Source organism: Chroicocephalus ridibundus, chromosome 11, assembly GCF_963924245.1.
Source record: "Chroicocephalus ridibundus chromosome 11, bChrRid1.1, whole genome shotgun sequence".
Lineage (NCBI taxonomy): Eukaryota > Metazoa > Chordata > Aves > Charadriiformes > Laridae > Chroicocephalus > Chroicocephalus ridibundus.
The window spans coordinates 2,052,138-2,066,639 of record NC_086294.1 but is presented as its reverse complement, the minus strand read 5'-3'; the positions used below and the strand labels follow the sequence as shown (position 1 = coordinate 2,066,639).

At 48.7% G+C, this 14,502-nt stretch overlaps 1 protein-coding gene across 2 annotated transcripts in view; it reads right to left on the bottom strand.

Moving 5' to 3' along the window:
- The window catches only part of LOC134521748 (protocadherin gamma-A4-like), a 140,365-nt gene that overhangs the window by 82,371 nt on the left and 43,492 nt on the right, over window positions 1–14,502 (bottom strand). The window contains exon 1 of one of the 2 annotated variants that reach the window (XM_063348589.1): window positions 1,444–3,929. The exons of the other annotated variant lie outside the window; for it this stretch is intronic. Coding sequence (XP_063204659.1) covers window positions 1,444–3,909 — 2,466 coding nt within the window. The 5' untranslated portion in view covers window positions 3,910–3,929. Of the gene's footprint in view, window positions 1–1,443; window positions 3,930–14,502 lie in introns of those variants that run through there. 2 annotated transcript variants of the gene reach the window in all.

Below are 14,502 nucleotides of genomic sequence, written 5' to 3'. Positions count from 1 at the left end.
AAGTGCCTAAGTGCTCTCATTTTGAGTATTTCACTATCGATTTACTTATGTTCTCAGGATGGGTAGAGCCCTCCCCTTGTAAACAGGCAGACACAACTCTTTCAACAAGTTGCTCGTAGTTGTTCAGTCTAGCATTCCCCTCTCAAGGCGATCAACCAGGTGCAAGCACCTCTCTTTGGGAAAAGGGGAGAGGAAAACAAGACAGGCTCTGAAACGCTAAATGCGCTGTTTTTTCTCCCTTGAGATCTCATTCTACACTTTCACTTGTATATGAAAGGCAGATCGGGACGGGTTACAACAAACAAAGGAACCAAAGGGAACCAAAGGGAACAACCAAAGGAAGAACAAAAAAAAAACCCAGGAGATATAAATGCACAGGGAACTCGGAAAAATCATGCCTGGACAAAATTCATCCGTCCCATTCCTGCTAAAATTTCTGCAGCAGCCTTACCCAAAAAGACGAGAGGGTACATATCTAAAAAAGGGGAGTATTCACGAGGTAGGAACAACCTCTAACTTCTCCATTCATGGAGCCACACCCACCTTTCCTATGTAAAATAGCATTAACCAGTGTGTTTGTATCCAGCTACAAACAAGCTCCAAGTACAGACGTTTCAGAAAAAGAGTTCAGGAAGGAAAAACTCTCTGACACCCAGCGCACACCACATTTTCCCGACTCCGTAATGCAGAATTCTTAATTCTTAACGGGTTCAGCCTTAATAAGTCATTCGACAGTTCTCGTCTAAACCTCGTGCCTCAACCTGTGACCACCGAAGAACCAAGAAGTGCCGCCACTTCATTCCTACTGTGAGTTGAAAGGGGATACCCCGTTCTGTCTTCCACGGAGACAAGGATAAGCAATCCCCAGACACGCAACGTTAACCCGTCCCATTACTGCTACCATTTCTGCAGCAGCATTTCCCCAAAACGTTGGGCGACACTCTCTGCTTTCTCTAGGGACAAAGAATCTGTCTCTTTTCCATTCGTAGACCTACACGCACGTCTCCTTTGGGAGTCCAATACCGAACAAACATTGATCAACAGGTTTCTGTCCGTCTATCAACCAGATCCAAGTACACAGTTTCGGGAATTATCGATCAGAAAGGAAACATCTCCTACTGCAAGTATCAATCGCGAGTCAGCCATGCAGAATCAGCGGATCTCATTCTACACAATAAGCATTCGCGTTCACCCTTACTAACTCATATGATTAAAAGCACAGCTGAAACTCAAACTGTGAGCACCCATAAACCAAGGAGAGCACGGCTAACGGCCTGCTTCGAATTGAAAGGAGTTACCCCGATCTCTCATTTCTTCACGGACACACAGACCAGCACTCCCCATCAACACCATGTCCCATTCCCTCCACCCAGGCCCGGGGGAATAGGCACGGAGGTGCAGCACAGATGAATAAAACCAACGAGAGCGAGAGGGCTTACACACCTGCGGGGCGTCGGTGGGCGGCTCTCCCGCGCCGGCGCTGCTGCTCGGGCTCGGCTTCCCGCAGGGCTCCGCGCCGAGCAGCTCCTCCGCGGGCACGCTGGGCAGCGGCGGCGGCAGCCAAGCGCCCTCGGCCACGGCGCGGGCCGGCGCCACGCACAGGTTGTAGGAGTAGGGCAAGGTGCCCTCGCAGAAGTCGGCCGGGAAGGCGGCGCCGGGCACGGAGAAGCGCTGCGCGCCCAGGCAGCGCAGCACGGCGGGCGGCCCGGCCCGGCGCAGCCGCGCCAGCACGGCCAGCGCCACGCTCAGCAGGAAGAGGGCGGAGAGCAGCGCCAGCGCCAGCACCAGGTAGAACTGCAGCTCGGCCGGCGAGTCGGCGCCCGCCGCCCGCTCGCTCAGCTCCGGCAGCGCCTCCTGCAAGCTCTCGGCCAGCACCACGTGCAGCGTGGCCGTGGCCGACAGCGCCGGCTGCCCGTGGTCCTTCACCACGGCCACCACACGCTGCTTCGCCGCGTCCCTCTCCGACACGGCCCGCGCCGTCCGCACCTCGCCGCTGTGCAGCCCCACGCGGAACAGCGACGGCTCCGACGCCTGCACCAGCTCGTACGACAGCCACGCGTTGCGCCCCGCGTCCGCGTCCACCGCCACCACCTTGCCCACCAGGTAGCCGGCCTCGGCCGAACGCGGCACCACCTCGAACGCCGCCGGCAACGACGACGCTCCCGACCCCGACGCTCCCGACCCCGACGCCGGCCAGAGCACCCGCGGCGCGTTGTCGTTGCGGTCCAGCACGAAGACGCGCACCGTGGCCGTGGAGCTCCGCGACGGCGCCCCGCCGTCCTGCGCCCGCACCGCCACCGCGAACTCGCGGCACTGCTCGTAGTCGAAGGAGCGCTGCGCGTACACCGCGCCGCTCCGCGCCTCCACCGACACGTAGGGCGCCGCGCCCGCGCTGCCGCCCGCCAGCCAGTAGCTCACGCGCCCGTTGGCGCCCGCGTCCGCGTCCCGCGCGCGCACGCGCACCACCGGCGCGCCCGCCGCGTTGTTCTCCGCCACGTAGGCGCTGTAGGCCGCCTCCTCGAACACCGGCGCGTTGTCGTTCACGTCCGACACCTCCAGCACCAGCGACGCGCGGCTCGACAGCGACGGGCTGCCCCGGTCCCTGGCCACCACCGTCACTCGGTGCTCGGACGCCTGCTCGCGGTCCAGCGCGCTCGCCGTCACCACCTTGTACGACCCCACCGACGACGACACCATCGACAGCGGCGCCTCGCCCGACAGCTCGCACCACACCTGACCGTTCTCCCCGGAGTCCGCGTCGTTCACGTTCAGGAGGGCCACGACCGTGCCGGCCGGCGCGTCCTCGGACACCGGGCTCGACACCGACAACACCGTGATTTCGGGAGCGTTGTCGTTCACGTCCAGCACCTCCACTTCCACTTCGCAGTGCGCCACCAGACCGCCCCCGTCCCTCGCCTCCACGGCCAGGCTGAACGCGCGCGTGTCCTCGAAGTCCAGCGCCTCCTGCAGCCTGATCGTCCCGCTCTCCGCCTCCACCACGAACTTCTGAAGCACCTTGGCCGGCATTTTCCCGAAGCCGTAGGTGATGCGAGCGTTGGTGCCGGCGTCGGCGTCGGAGGCGGAGACGTTCAGCACCGTCGAGCCGGGCGGCGCGTCCTCGCGCAGGCTTGTGCGGTACCGGTCCTGCGCGAACACGGGTGCGTTGTCGTTGGCGTCCGTGACGTTGATGCAGAGCTGGGCGGTACCGCTGCGGGGCGGATCGCCGCCGTCCACCGCCGTCAGCACCAGACGCACGCTCTGCTCGCTCTCCCGGTCCAGCGCACGGCGCAGCACCAGCTCCGCGAACTTGCTGCCATCCTGCCTCTCTTTCACCTCCACCGCGAAGTACCCGTTGCTCTCCAGCTCGTAGCCCTGTAACGAGTTGCTGCCCACGTCCGGGTCTTCTGCCATGCCCAAGTAGAACCGAGCTCCAGGAGAAGTGAACTCGTTGATCTCCAGCTGGAAATTGTCTTGTAGGAAGAGCGGCGCGTTGTCGTTGACGTCCTGGATGGCCACCTCGACGTGGAAAACGTTGAGCGGGTTCTGCACCAGCGCCTCGAAGCTGACGGAGCAGGACGCCGACTCGCCGCACATCTCCTCCCGGTCCAGCCTCTCGCTCACGTACAGGTTCCCGCTCTCCCCGCTCACCGTGAAGTATTTCAGCTGCCTGTTACCCGCAGACGCCACCCGCAGCTTGCGTGCCGGCAGCTCCGCCGGGCTCAGCCCCAGGTCCCGCGCCAGCGGCCCCACCAGCGAGCCTCTGCCCAGCTCCTCGGGGATGGCGTACCGGATCCTCTCCGCCGCCGCCCGGCAGCACAACACCAGCAGCAAAGCGGGCAGCAGCACCGCTCGCCCGGCCGCTCGCCGCCACCACCTCTCGCTCTGACTCTGCATCCACCTCGCCGCCATTCTGGACCGCGCTCCTCCCTCCTGCCGTTGCCGTGGCTCCGGCTCCGGCTGCGGCTGCAGCTGCGGCTCCAGCGCCGCTCCGTATCGGCCAACAGCGGCACCCGGAGGCGCCGCCACGACACCGCAGCCGGCCCATTCCCGCTCTCACGGGGGCCCGATATTTTGGCCGCTGTTCAGTGGCTGCCCCCAGCTTTGGGGTCTGCTTTTTTTGAGAATCAGGAAGCTCAGGGGCACTTGCTTCCTTTAACTTCAAAGGCTTTTAAAACTGAGATACACGGTCAAGTATTTTTAGGTCATCTCCTTAAGCCACAATGAATAGTCGGTAGTAAATAGTCACGGCAGAGCAATAAAAACAGCAACTCAGCTACTCTTCATAAGGAAGGATTGTTGTTTCAGTAATCAATAAGCAATCAGAAACAGAATGAATCAGAATTTAGGGCTATGCTTTCATGATGGGCTGGCAAAGGGTTTCCATCTTCACTGCATGTCTTCCTTTTGCTCATGGAAGTTTCTGACGTTTTTCCCACTGTCGATTTTCATTTTAGTGAGAAGAATAATCACCCTGAGAAAAGTATCACCGTAAAAGCAAGGTGTGTAGCTCTATCTTAAGACAGCAGAACAACATTTAGTATTTTATTTCTGATTCACCAAAAGTTCCTTTTTTTTTTTTTTTTATTTGTGGTCTCCAGAATGAGAATTGGAAAATGGGAAAGTGCAAAGCCACGTCAAACCTTTCATAGAATGCTTTCTGTTCATTTGAAGATTATAGTGTCCACACCTCTACCATGGTCAGGCACATCCTTCACTAGATCAGGTTGCTCAAAGCACTGTTATACCTGTCCTTTGACACTTTCAGTGCTGATGCATTCACAACTTCTCCGGGCTCCCTGTTCCACTGCCTCAACACTCTCATCATAAACCAGTTCTTCCTTTTGACCAATTGAAATCTACCCTCTTGCACTTTAAAACCATTGCCCCTTCTCCTGTCACAACATGCCCTAGTAAAAATCTTTCTCCATCTTTTTTTTAAACCTTCTTTATATATTAAAAAGTTATAATAATGCCTCCCCATAGCCTTCTGTCATCTAACAAGATGACATCTAACAGATGACAAGCAGTCATCTAACAGAGAATGGGTCATCAAACTGGAATTCATTCATACAGTTCAAACTATGCGATATCCAGAAATAAGACACTTTGAGACCTATTTTCCATAGGCCAGGAAGAAACCCTGAGAACTGACAAAACACATGCCTTCCCTCCACCAGTACCTTCTCACACACAACACCCCAGAGACTCTTCTCAAACCATTCAGAGCTTCATGGTTGTTGATCTTCCTAAGTTGCAGATGGACTCCACCCAAAGAAAAGTTGCCATGGATAATATTTGACTTCTCAGCTTCTGTATGTAACAAGCGAGAGCTTTGCTTACAGAAACACTTTATGGAAGCATGCCTGTGAAAGCTCTTTGCAGCTGTAAACATGAAAGATACCTACAGGACAAATGTAACAGATGGCATCTTCCACACATTATCTCAAAAGGCAGCCCACCTTGAGCCCACCAAAACAAGCAAGCAAAGACCTGGAAAACACCTGCAAAAAGGAAGGGATTACAACATAGTCTTCTACATTATGGCACTTAGAGCAGGCACATAATTAAGGTGTCTAGTAAGAAATGAGTACACAGTTGTCTCCTCCGATGTCCCCCTTATGGATTTGTCATAAGTACCTCAATAAAATGTTAGTTAAAAACTGATGACAACATGCAAACACACAGGAAGCACCTCCCAGAGCTCCTAATATCTCAGACCAAACATATGGGAAGAAGACATCTGCATTGCTCTTCTCCAACCCCACACAACTTCCATGGAGTTTTGGCAAGCACATGGCTTCAAATGTCCAACTTTCTAGACCATTTTTCCATAAATTGCACAAGCACCAGGACACAGACTTCACGTACATATCTTTACATCTCTGTACTAAGAAGGAAAATAGATTTGTGTGTTGACTGCACTTTAGAAAAGAAACATCAAGGTTCTAAAAGTAAAAGAACTCTCTCTCCTCCAGGAGACACTGGGTCAGTGAACAACGTGTAACACAGTAATGCATAATAAAACAGAAAGACCCACTCTAAAGAAACTCAAGTCAACAGTTAACTCCACTTTACCTGCCTCTCATACCAACTATAACTCTGAGCAATAAAGCCGCTGGAAATCAAGTGCACATTGCAAGCTCATGTCCTTTTTGTCACCTACCACTACCCTCAAGTCCTGCTCCACAAGCGTACTCTCAGTCCCCCAGTCTGTATTGAAACTGGGCATTGCCCTGACCCAGGTATAGGAGCTTGCACTTGGCCTTCTTCAACTTCATTATGTTCACATGGGCCCACTCTGCCAGCCTCCCAGGTCCCTCTGGATCGCTTCCCTTCCCTCCAGTGAATCAATGGTACCACTCAACTAGGTGTTGTCTGCAAACTTGCTGTGGGATCACTCATTCCTACCATCTATGTCATTGTTGTGGGTTAACCACAGCCAGCAGCTTAGACCGTACAGACTCTTGCTCACTCCCTGTTTGGGATGGTGGAGACAATCAGAAGGAGAAAAGTGAGAAAACTCATGGGCTGAGATAAAGACAGTTTAATAAGTAAAGAAAATGTCGCACACACAAGGCAAGCAACATAAGGGGTTCATTCACCACTTCCTATTGGCAGGCAGCTCTTCAGACATCTCCAGGAAAGTAGGGCTCCATCACACGTAATGTCTACTTGAGAAGACAAATGCCATAACTCCAAAAGTCCCACCCTTCTCTCTTCTTCCACCAGTTCTATATACGGAGCACGACGCCACAAGGTATGGAATAGTCCTTTGGTCAGTCTGGGTCAGCTGTCCTGGCTGTATCCCCACCCAACTTCTTGTGCACTCCCAGCCTATTCGCTGGTGGGGGTGGCATGAGGAGCAAAAAAAAGGCCTTGACTGCTTAGCACAACCAAGAACATCACTGTTTCACCAACACTATTTCCACCCCAAATCCAAAACATAGCACTACACCATCTGCTAGCAAGAACATCACATCCATCCCAGATTAAACCATGACACTCATTGAGGCAGATATTATTGAGATATATTAAATAGCATTGGTCCCAGTATGGACCCTTGAGGAACACACAATGTTCCTGGTGCCCACCTCGACAGTGAGCCACTGACTATAGCTCTTTCCTACATTAAATACTATAAGATATATACTGTGTACTATATTAAATAGTATTGGAACAGAAAGGAACTGATCAGGTGCAATAATATCTCTTAGGCCAAACATATTCATCCGAAGGAATTGAGACTGCATAGTACCACAACCATATACCCAACAGACTAACTATGACAGGCAGGGAAATGACCATCAGTTCTTCTATGGTTCCCCCAACAACAGAGCTTCCCCAAGTCTTCTCTACAACCCTACACAACCTGCAGCTTTTCTTCTGACCGTCAGAATTGGCAAAAACATCTCATGAGAGAATAACGCACCAAGATCACACCAAAAAAAAAAAGTACATTTCTCTGCTAACTAATATTCTGTGAAGAAATAGAAGGATTGTAAAGCACATGGATGATAAATGTCTGAACTAAATAGGAGCATTCATCCAACAGAGACTGGGGAAAATCTAACAATCAACTTCTGGGGAACATCCTCCCATCCTTTATCACACGCACTGTTCCACAGAGATGGCACTTCTATTGACGTCATGCTTTCATCCCCTCTCCCTAACACAACCAGAACACAAATATAACCTCACATCTCCTGCCTTCCACAAAAAAGGAAGGCTAAGCAAGAGGCACTAACGCACAACATGTTGGCTAAACGAAGATATGCCACTACTTCAAACTTAACCTACATACAGAGGAAACCAGGAGCTGAACAAAATCAGATCAGGAAGGCAAGGGACCATTAAAGATAAAGTCTTGCCAAACTCACTGGCATTCTTTCTCAGTCTTCACTGCTGGTGTTGAAAATCAATCCCCTGAGCACCTGCAAATCACTGATGTTTCAAGCACAAGTGCAAACCTAAGGTCTTCCTCTGGACTGCATCGTACAAGAGTTCATTTTAAGAAAAAGTCAACAGCTCTCATCATTTTTTTCTTCTCTATGGCGTGCTCATCTGCAGACAGATATGAAGCCATAAGTGCAAAGACTTATCATAGGCCTCTTTCTCAAGGTAAGTCACCCTAGGCTTCTTCAGGTGGCTGAAGGCTTGACAAGGGAAGAAAATATTTGCTGCAAAACAACACTCACAGTTTCTTCCACACACTACCTACCAGATAGAAAGGCCCACCTTTATATCACCACAACGATCGAGGCAAGAAGTGAACACCTGCAGAAAGGAAAGGATAACAACATCCTCTTCTAGATTATGGCACTTATGGTAGGTACCTAATTCACATAATGGTAGGTAGAAAATACATGGTTGGCGCTTCCCAATCCTCCCATTATGGCACTTGTCGTAAGTTCATAATTCATTGCTAGTTGAGAATTGCAAACAACAGAACGACAACTTGCAAACACAAACAAAGAATCTCCCAGGGCTCCCAATGGACCTGGCATCACACGTCCTCTAGCCAAATTTCTTTGGGAAGATGAAACTCGCATTGCATGATACTACTGAATGGGGTAAGGAGTAAATATATCTCTTGTGTCCTTCAAGAGCCCCTCATGCACAGCTCCCAGGACTCGCATCTCCAACCCTTCACAACTTGCATGGTGTTCTTTGACCCTTATAATTTGCAAGCACATGACATGAAGAGGCCAGTTGCCCCAACCATTTTTCTTCAACACTTACCACTATCATACCATAGATTACACACACTATCTTCACATCTCCATCCTAAGAAGGAAGATATATTTCTCCTTAACATTTTAAGGAAACATGTCTCTCTCTACAGCTGTAAACATGAAAGGCATGCACAAGACAGTCTGACAAATGTAACAGATGTGATCTCCCACACACTATCAGGCCCATCTTCAGATCATCACAACACGTAAGGCAAGAAGTGAACACCCACAGAAAGGAAAGGATCATAACATACACTTCTAGATTATGGCACTCAAAGAAGGCACCTAAATCACTTATTTAGAAGGTAGCAAATACACAGTTAGCTCTTCCCAAAGCTTCTGTTATGGAACTTGTCATAAGTACATAACTCATTGTTAGGTAAGTATTGACGACAACATGCAAAACCAGAGGAAGAACATCCCAGGGCTCCCAAGACAGCTGAAACCACATGTCCTCTAGCCAAATTTCTTTGGGAAGATGAAACTCACATTTTATGATACTACCACTGGACATTGAACATTGAAGGGAAAAAACATATCTCAAACCACTCTCATCTTCCGCCCTTCACAACTTGCATGGTGTTCTTTGACCCTTATAATTTGCAAGCACACGACATAAAAGAGCCAGGTGCCGCAAAACATTTCCATTTTCATGAGGAGCACTCCATGGACTTCAAATAGATACCTTCACATCTCCATACTAAGAAGGAAGATAGAATTGTCTGCTCATGACACTTCAGAGAAGAAATAGCAGGAGTCTAAGAGTAAAAAGGGGAGCAGTCTTCCAGGAGAGGCTGGGTCAGCAAACATCTGCATCCCCTTCTTATGTCTTCCCCCACACATTGAATCTCTCCCCTCCCACTCTCATATGGTTCTTGACATAGCATCCTTGGTCCAGACAAGTCACAACCATAGGCTTTTCAATATATCAGCCTTAAAAGACAGTTAACCAGCAAAACACATCTCCATCGAGTAGACCTTCACACACAGCCATCCAGAGAATTTAGCAAATAGTCACGAATTCTATGATTCTTTTTAATGTTCATTAGATGCAGAGAGACTTCGACAAGGAACCAGTTGTATCCAGGCCCATTCTTCCACTCCGTGCACAAAGATCAAAGCTTGGGCTATTACAAAGACATTTTGTTGCCCACTACGTTATCATGGGGAAACAGAAAGGCTGAGAAGAGCAGAAAGGAGGAGCAGCTGAGTTATACACGGGGCCATTAACAGTCCCTTCCAAAACACTCTCATCCTACTCAAGCACAATCCTACTACTTGCATGGAGTTTTGGGCAAGCGCAAATCTTGGCCGCGACTTAGTATCTGTCCCCAGCTTTAGGGTCTCTTTTTTTTAGACTCAGGAAGCATGGGACACTTGATTGCTTCAACTCCTAAGGCTTTTAAAACTGAGATATGCTGTCAAGTACTTTTAGGCCATCTCCTTTGTGGAATAATTACTAAATTGGCCAAGAATACAAAAAATACAGCATTGTTCACACATTAAGGAAAGTCATAAAATCAAGAGGCTTCTGAGGTACAATACAGCCGCAGCTAGCACACGAAGAATGCAACATCTGTGATTCCCTGTACAAGGTTGTTTGCGAAACTACACGAGGGATGGAACGGAACACGCTTGTTCCGTGGCCTTCCCTTGTGACGAATAGCAGATATGGGGACGAGATGGTACTACGGAACTGATAAGCGGCCTACACGCTACCCGAGCCAACATTTCGTCAAATGCTGATGAAATGCTGTCCTTTTGTGCGAACTTTGCTCACCACAATGTACCAAAACACACCTCCATCCCGGAGGCTATCCGCCCCCGAGGTGTGAACACTCCTCCTTGAATACATTAATCATAATAAAAGTACGTATGACTAAAGTCACTCAAACTCCACTTTGAAGATAAAAAAATAATATAAAAATAGCCCAAGAAAGAGGGGATGTCAGGGAAGACACCATCGCGAAGAATTCCACTGCTGATTTCCGGGATCAGTCGACGGGCTGAGCCTTTCTTCCCCTCATAGGGATGCCTTTGGGTAAGACTTCGATTACACCGAGCGCTTTCTCGGGGACTTAGAAATTTCTCTAGAGAATCTCTACCCTACATTTATAGCCAGGCTGTATCCTTTATAATTTTGTCGTGCGTTTGTATACTTAAAAATATCTTTGTTTGCACGTGCTTTGCAGACAGTGTATTTATCACCGGCAATCCTAAAGAACCTGTATATCTGTTGTTTAAATAAACTGCACTGTTTCAGTAGCTAGCCGTTTCGCTTTCTCACTGAACGCGACCAAAACTTGAGAGAGGCCGTGCTAGTTCAGGAGCACGACTAGACTGAAGGTGCAGTCCACTATTAGTGTATCCAAATCGTAGTTTAAAACATATTAAACGCAATTGGACTGATAGTGCTGAATTGGGCATCACTCAGAATTTAAACCTAGCCGCACCTAGCCTCCCACCTCGGTGAGGAGTGTTAGAACGCAAGGGGGTTTATCTTCTGCCAAAACCACTTGGCCCCGTTTCACGCAACATCCTTGAGTCGCAGTGAATAGTTCGAAGTAATTATTCATGGTAGTGCAAAACATATTCGTGTTGGAGTAATCATTTAATAATCAGAAACAGAATGAAGCAAAAATCATTGCAATCCTCTCATGCTGGACCTGCAAAGGGTTCCTGTCTTCCCTGTATTTCTTCCGGTTGCTCATGGAAGTCTTGGATGTTTGTCCCCCTGTTGATTTTTAGTTTACGGAGAAGAATAATCACACTGAGAAGTGTATCAGCCTAAAGATAATGTTTATACATCTATGGTAAGATAGCAGAACATCATTTACTTTTTTGTTTGTGACTTACAGAAGATGCACCTTTTACGTCTCCATACTTGAGGGACTGACAAGTGCAAACCCTCGTTGAGTCTTTCATAGAACCATAGAATGATTTGGATCAAAATGGACTTTTAAAGACCATTTAGTCCAACATTTCTGCCACGTGCAGTGACATCCTTCATTAGATCACATTGCTCAAAGCCCCATACAACCTGACCTTGAAACCTTCCAATGATGGCACATCCACTACTTCTCTGGGAAGCCTCTTCCAATGCCTCACCTCCTTCACCATAAAACATTTCTTCCTTATGTCCAATCAAAATCTACCCACTTACAGTTTAAAACCATTGTGTCTTCTCCTGTCACAATAGGCCCTGATAAAAAGTCTCTCTCCATCTTTCTTAGAAGCCCCCTTCATATAATAAAACGGAGCCATAAAATGTCCCCAGAGCCTTCTGTTCTCCAGGCTGAAGAACCTCTACTCTCTCAGCCCTTCTACATAGCAAGCAGAAACTTTTTATGTCATTGTTGTGGTTTCACCCCAGCCTGCAGCTAAGACCACGCCGCCGCCTGCTCACTCCCAGGGCTGGATGGGGGAGAAAATCAGAAGAGTAAGAGGGAGAAAACTCATGGCTTGAGATAAACACAGTTTAAAAAGTAAAAGAAAAGGCACATACTCAAATACATGAGCAAAGCTCCTGAAACACAAATTCATTCACCACTTCCCATTGGCAGGCAGATGTTCAGCCCTCTCCAGGAAAGCAGGCCTCCATCAGGATTAATGGGAAGACAAACGGTGTAACTCCAAACATCCCCCCTTTCCTTCTTCTTCCCCCAGCTTTATATACTGCACATGATGTCACATGGTATGGAATAGCCCTTTGGTCAGTTTGGGTCAGCTGTTCCGGCTCTATCCCCTCACAATTTCTTGGTCACTGCCAGCCTACTCACTGGCAGCGGTAGCATGAGGAGCAGAAAAGGCCTTGACTGCTTAGCTCAAACAAAAACGTCAGTGTTTTACCAACACTATTTCCAACCCTCATTCAAAACACAGCACTACAGCAGCTGCTAGCAGGAAAGTCAAGTCCATCCCAGATGAAACCACGACACTCATTCAGCAAGATATTATTGAGATACATTAAATAGTATTGGACACAGTACAGACCCTTGAGGAATACCACATGTTACCAGTTTCCTCTTGGACACTGAGCCACTGACTATAGCTCTTTTGATGCAGCCAGCCAGCAGATCCTTATCCATCTAACAGTCCACCTGTCCAACCCATATCTCTCCAACTGAGAGGCCATCATGCAATGGGACATGTGGTGGGGAACACCCTGCACTTGTTCCCCCACTGATCCCTACTCTGTTCATGGAAACCTTGGCTGGGCTGGGTTGCCGCTCTGCACTTTGAAGACTGCAGTAGAAATGGGTTTGCTTTCTTTCCCTACAAACAAGTGTGCCTCTGGCAGCACAGGTATGCACACAACAGCTGCCCTTCTTACAGCTGTGACCCTTCAAGGTGGGCACAGGAAGTGCCCCTGCACTCAGACAATTAGAAGCAATCTGACCTTCCACATTTCATCAGACACCCTGAGGAATGGCTCTAGCTCATGACAATCGAGGCAAGAGTTAAAAACAGACACAAACGAACAGAAAAGCTGTAATAATATTTCTTAGCCCAAACATATTGAGCACAAGGAACTGAAATGTCTGAACTAAAAGAGGAGCAATCATCCAACAGAGACTGGGGAAAATCTAACTATCAGCTTCTGGGGAATTTCCTCCCTTCTTTTATCACACACACTGTTCCACAGAGATGGCACTTCTACTGACATCATGCTTTAATCCCCTCTCCCTAACACAACCAGAACGCAAATATAACCTCACATCTCCTGCCTTCCACAAAAACAGAAGGATGAGCAAGAGGCACTAGCGCACAACACGTGGATAAATGAAGATATGCCACTACTTCAAACTTAACCTACATACAGAGGAAACCAGGAGCTGAACAAAATCAGATCAGGAAGGCAAGGAACCATTAAAGACAAAGTCTTGCTGAGAAGCTCACCGGGAAGTCTTCTCAGTCTTCACTGCTGGTGTTGAAATTCATCCCCCTGAGCACCTGCAAATCACTGATGTTTCAAGCACAAGTGCAAACCTAAGGTCTTCCTCTGGACTGCATCGTACAAGGGTTCATTTTAAGAAATAGTCATCAGTTCCCATCAACTTTTCTACTCTGTAGCCTGTTCATCTGCAGACAAATAGAGAGTTGTAAACGGAAAGACTTATCATAGGCCTCTATCTCAAGGTAAGTCATCCTAGGTTTCTTCAGGTGGCTGAAGGCTTGACAAGGGAAGAAAATATTTGCTACAAAACAACACCCACAGTTTCAAATTCAAAAGAGGTATGCAGCCATGGGGAAAATGAACCATGACCTTGCAGGACACAAAGGCTTGAAAGAAAGTGTAATTACATCTATGATAAAATTCCACATAGTTGTTCTCCAAGGAAATATAGATGCATAAAGGAGCTTTCACTCAGGAATTATGAACCTTCTGCCCATGCATCATCATTCTACGTGTCCTTTTATTGTGCAAATTCTTTATGGTTTTTCAGGACAGGGAATCTCCGATCACCACATGAATGGCACAGGCCTCAGCAGCAGCCATGAAATCAAACCACTGCTCAGCCAAATCCACAGTGACACACCTATTTGCATGGCTCAGAGCCAGCCTCTCACCCTCCTTCCTCTGCATTCACAGCCTTTACTTGACCACAGACAGTATCCAATATTTTGTCCAAACAGCAGCCATGGGCAAAAGAGCATTACATTCAGTGACACCTTAGGCAAACAGAGTCCATCAAAGTCCTTGTCTTGGCAGCTAAACAACTTCAAGGAATGAATGCACATTGCTCTCCCAGCCCAACAACCACAAGAG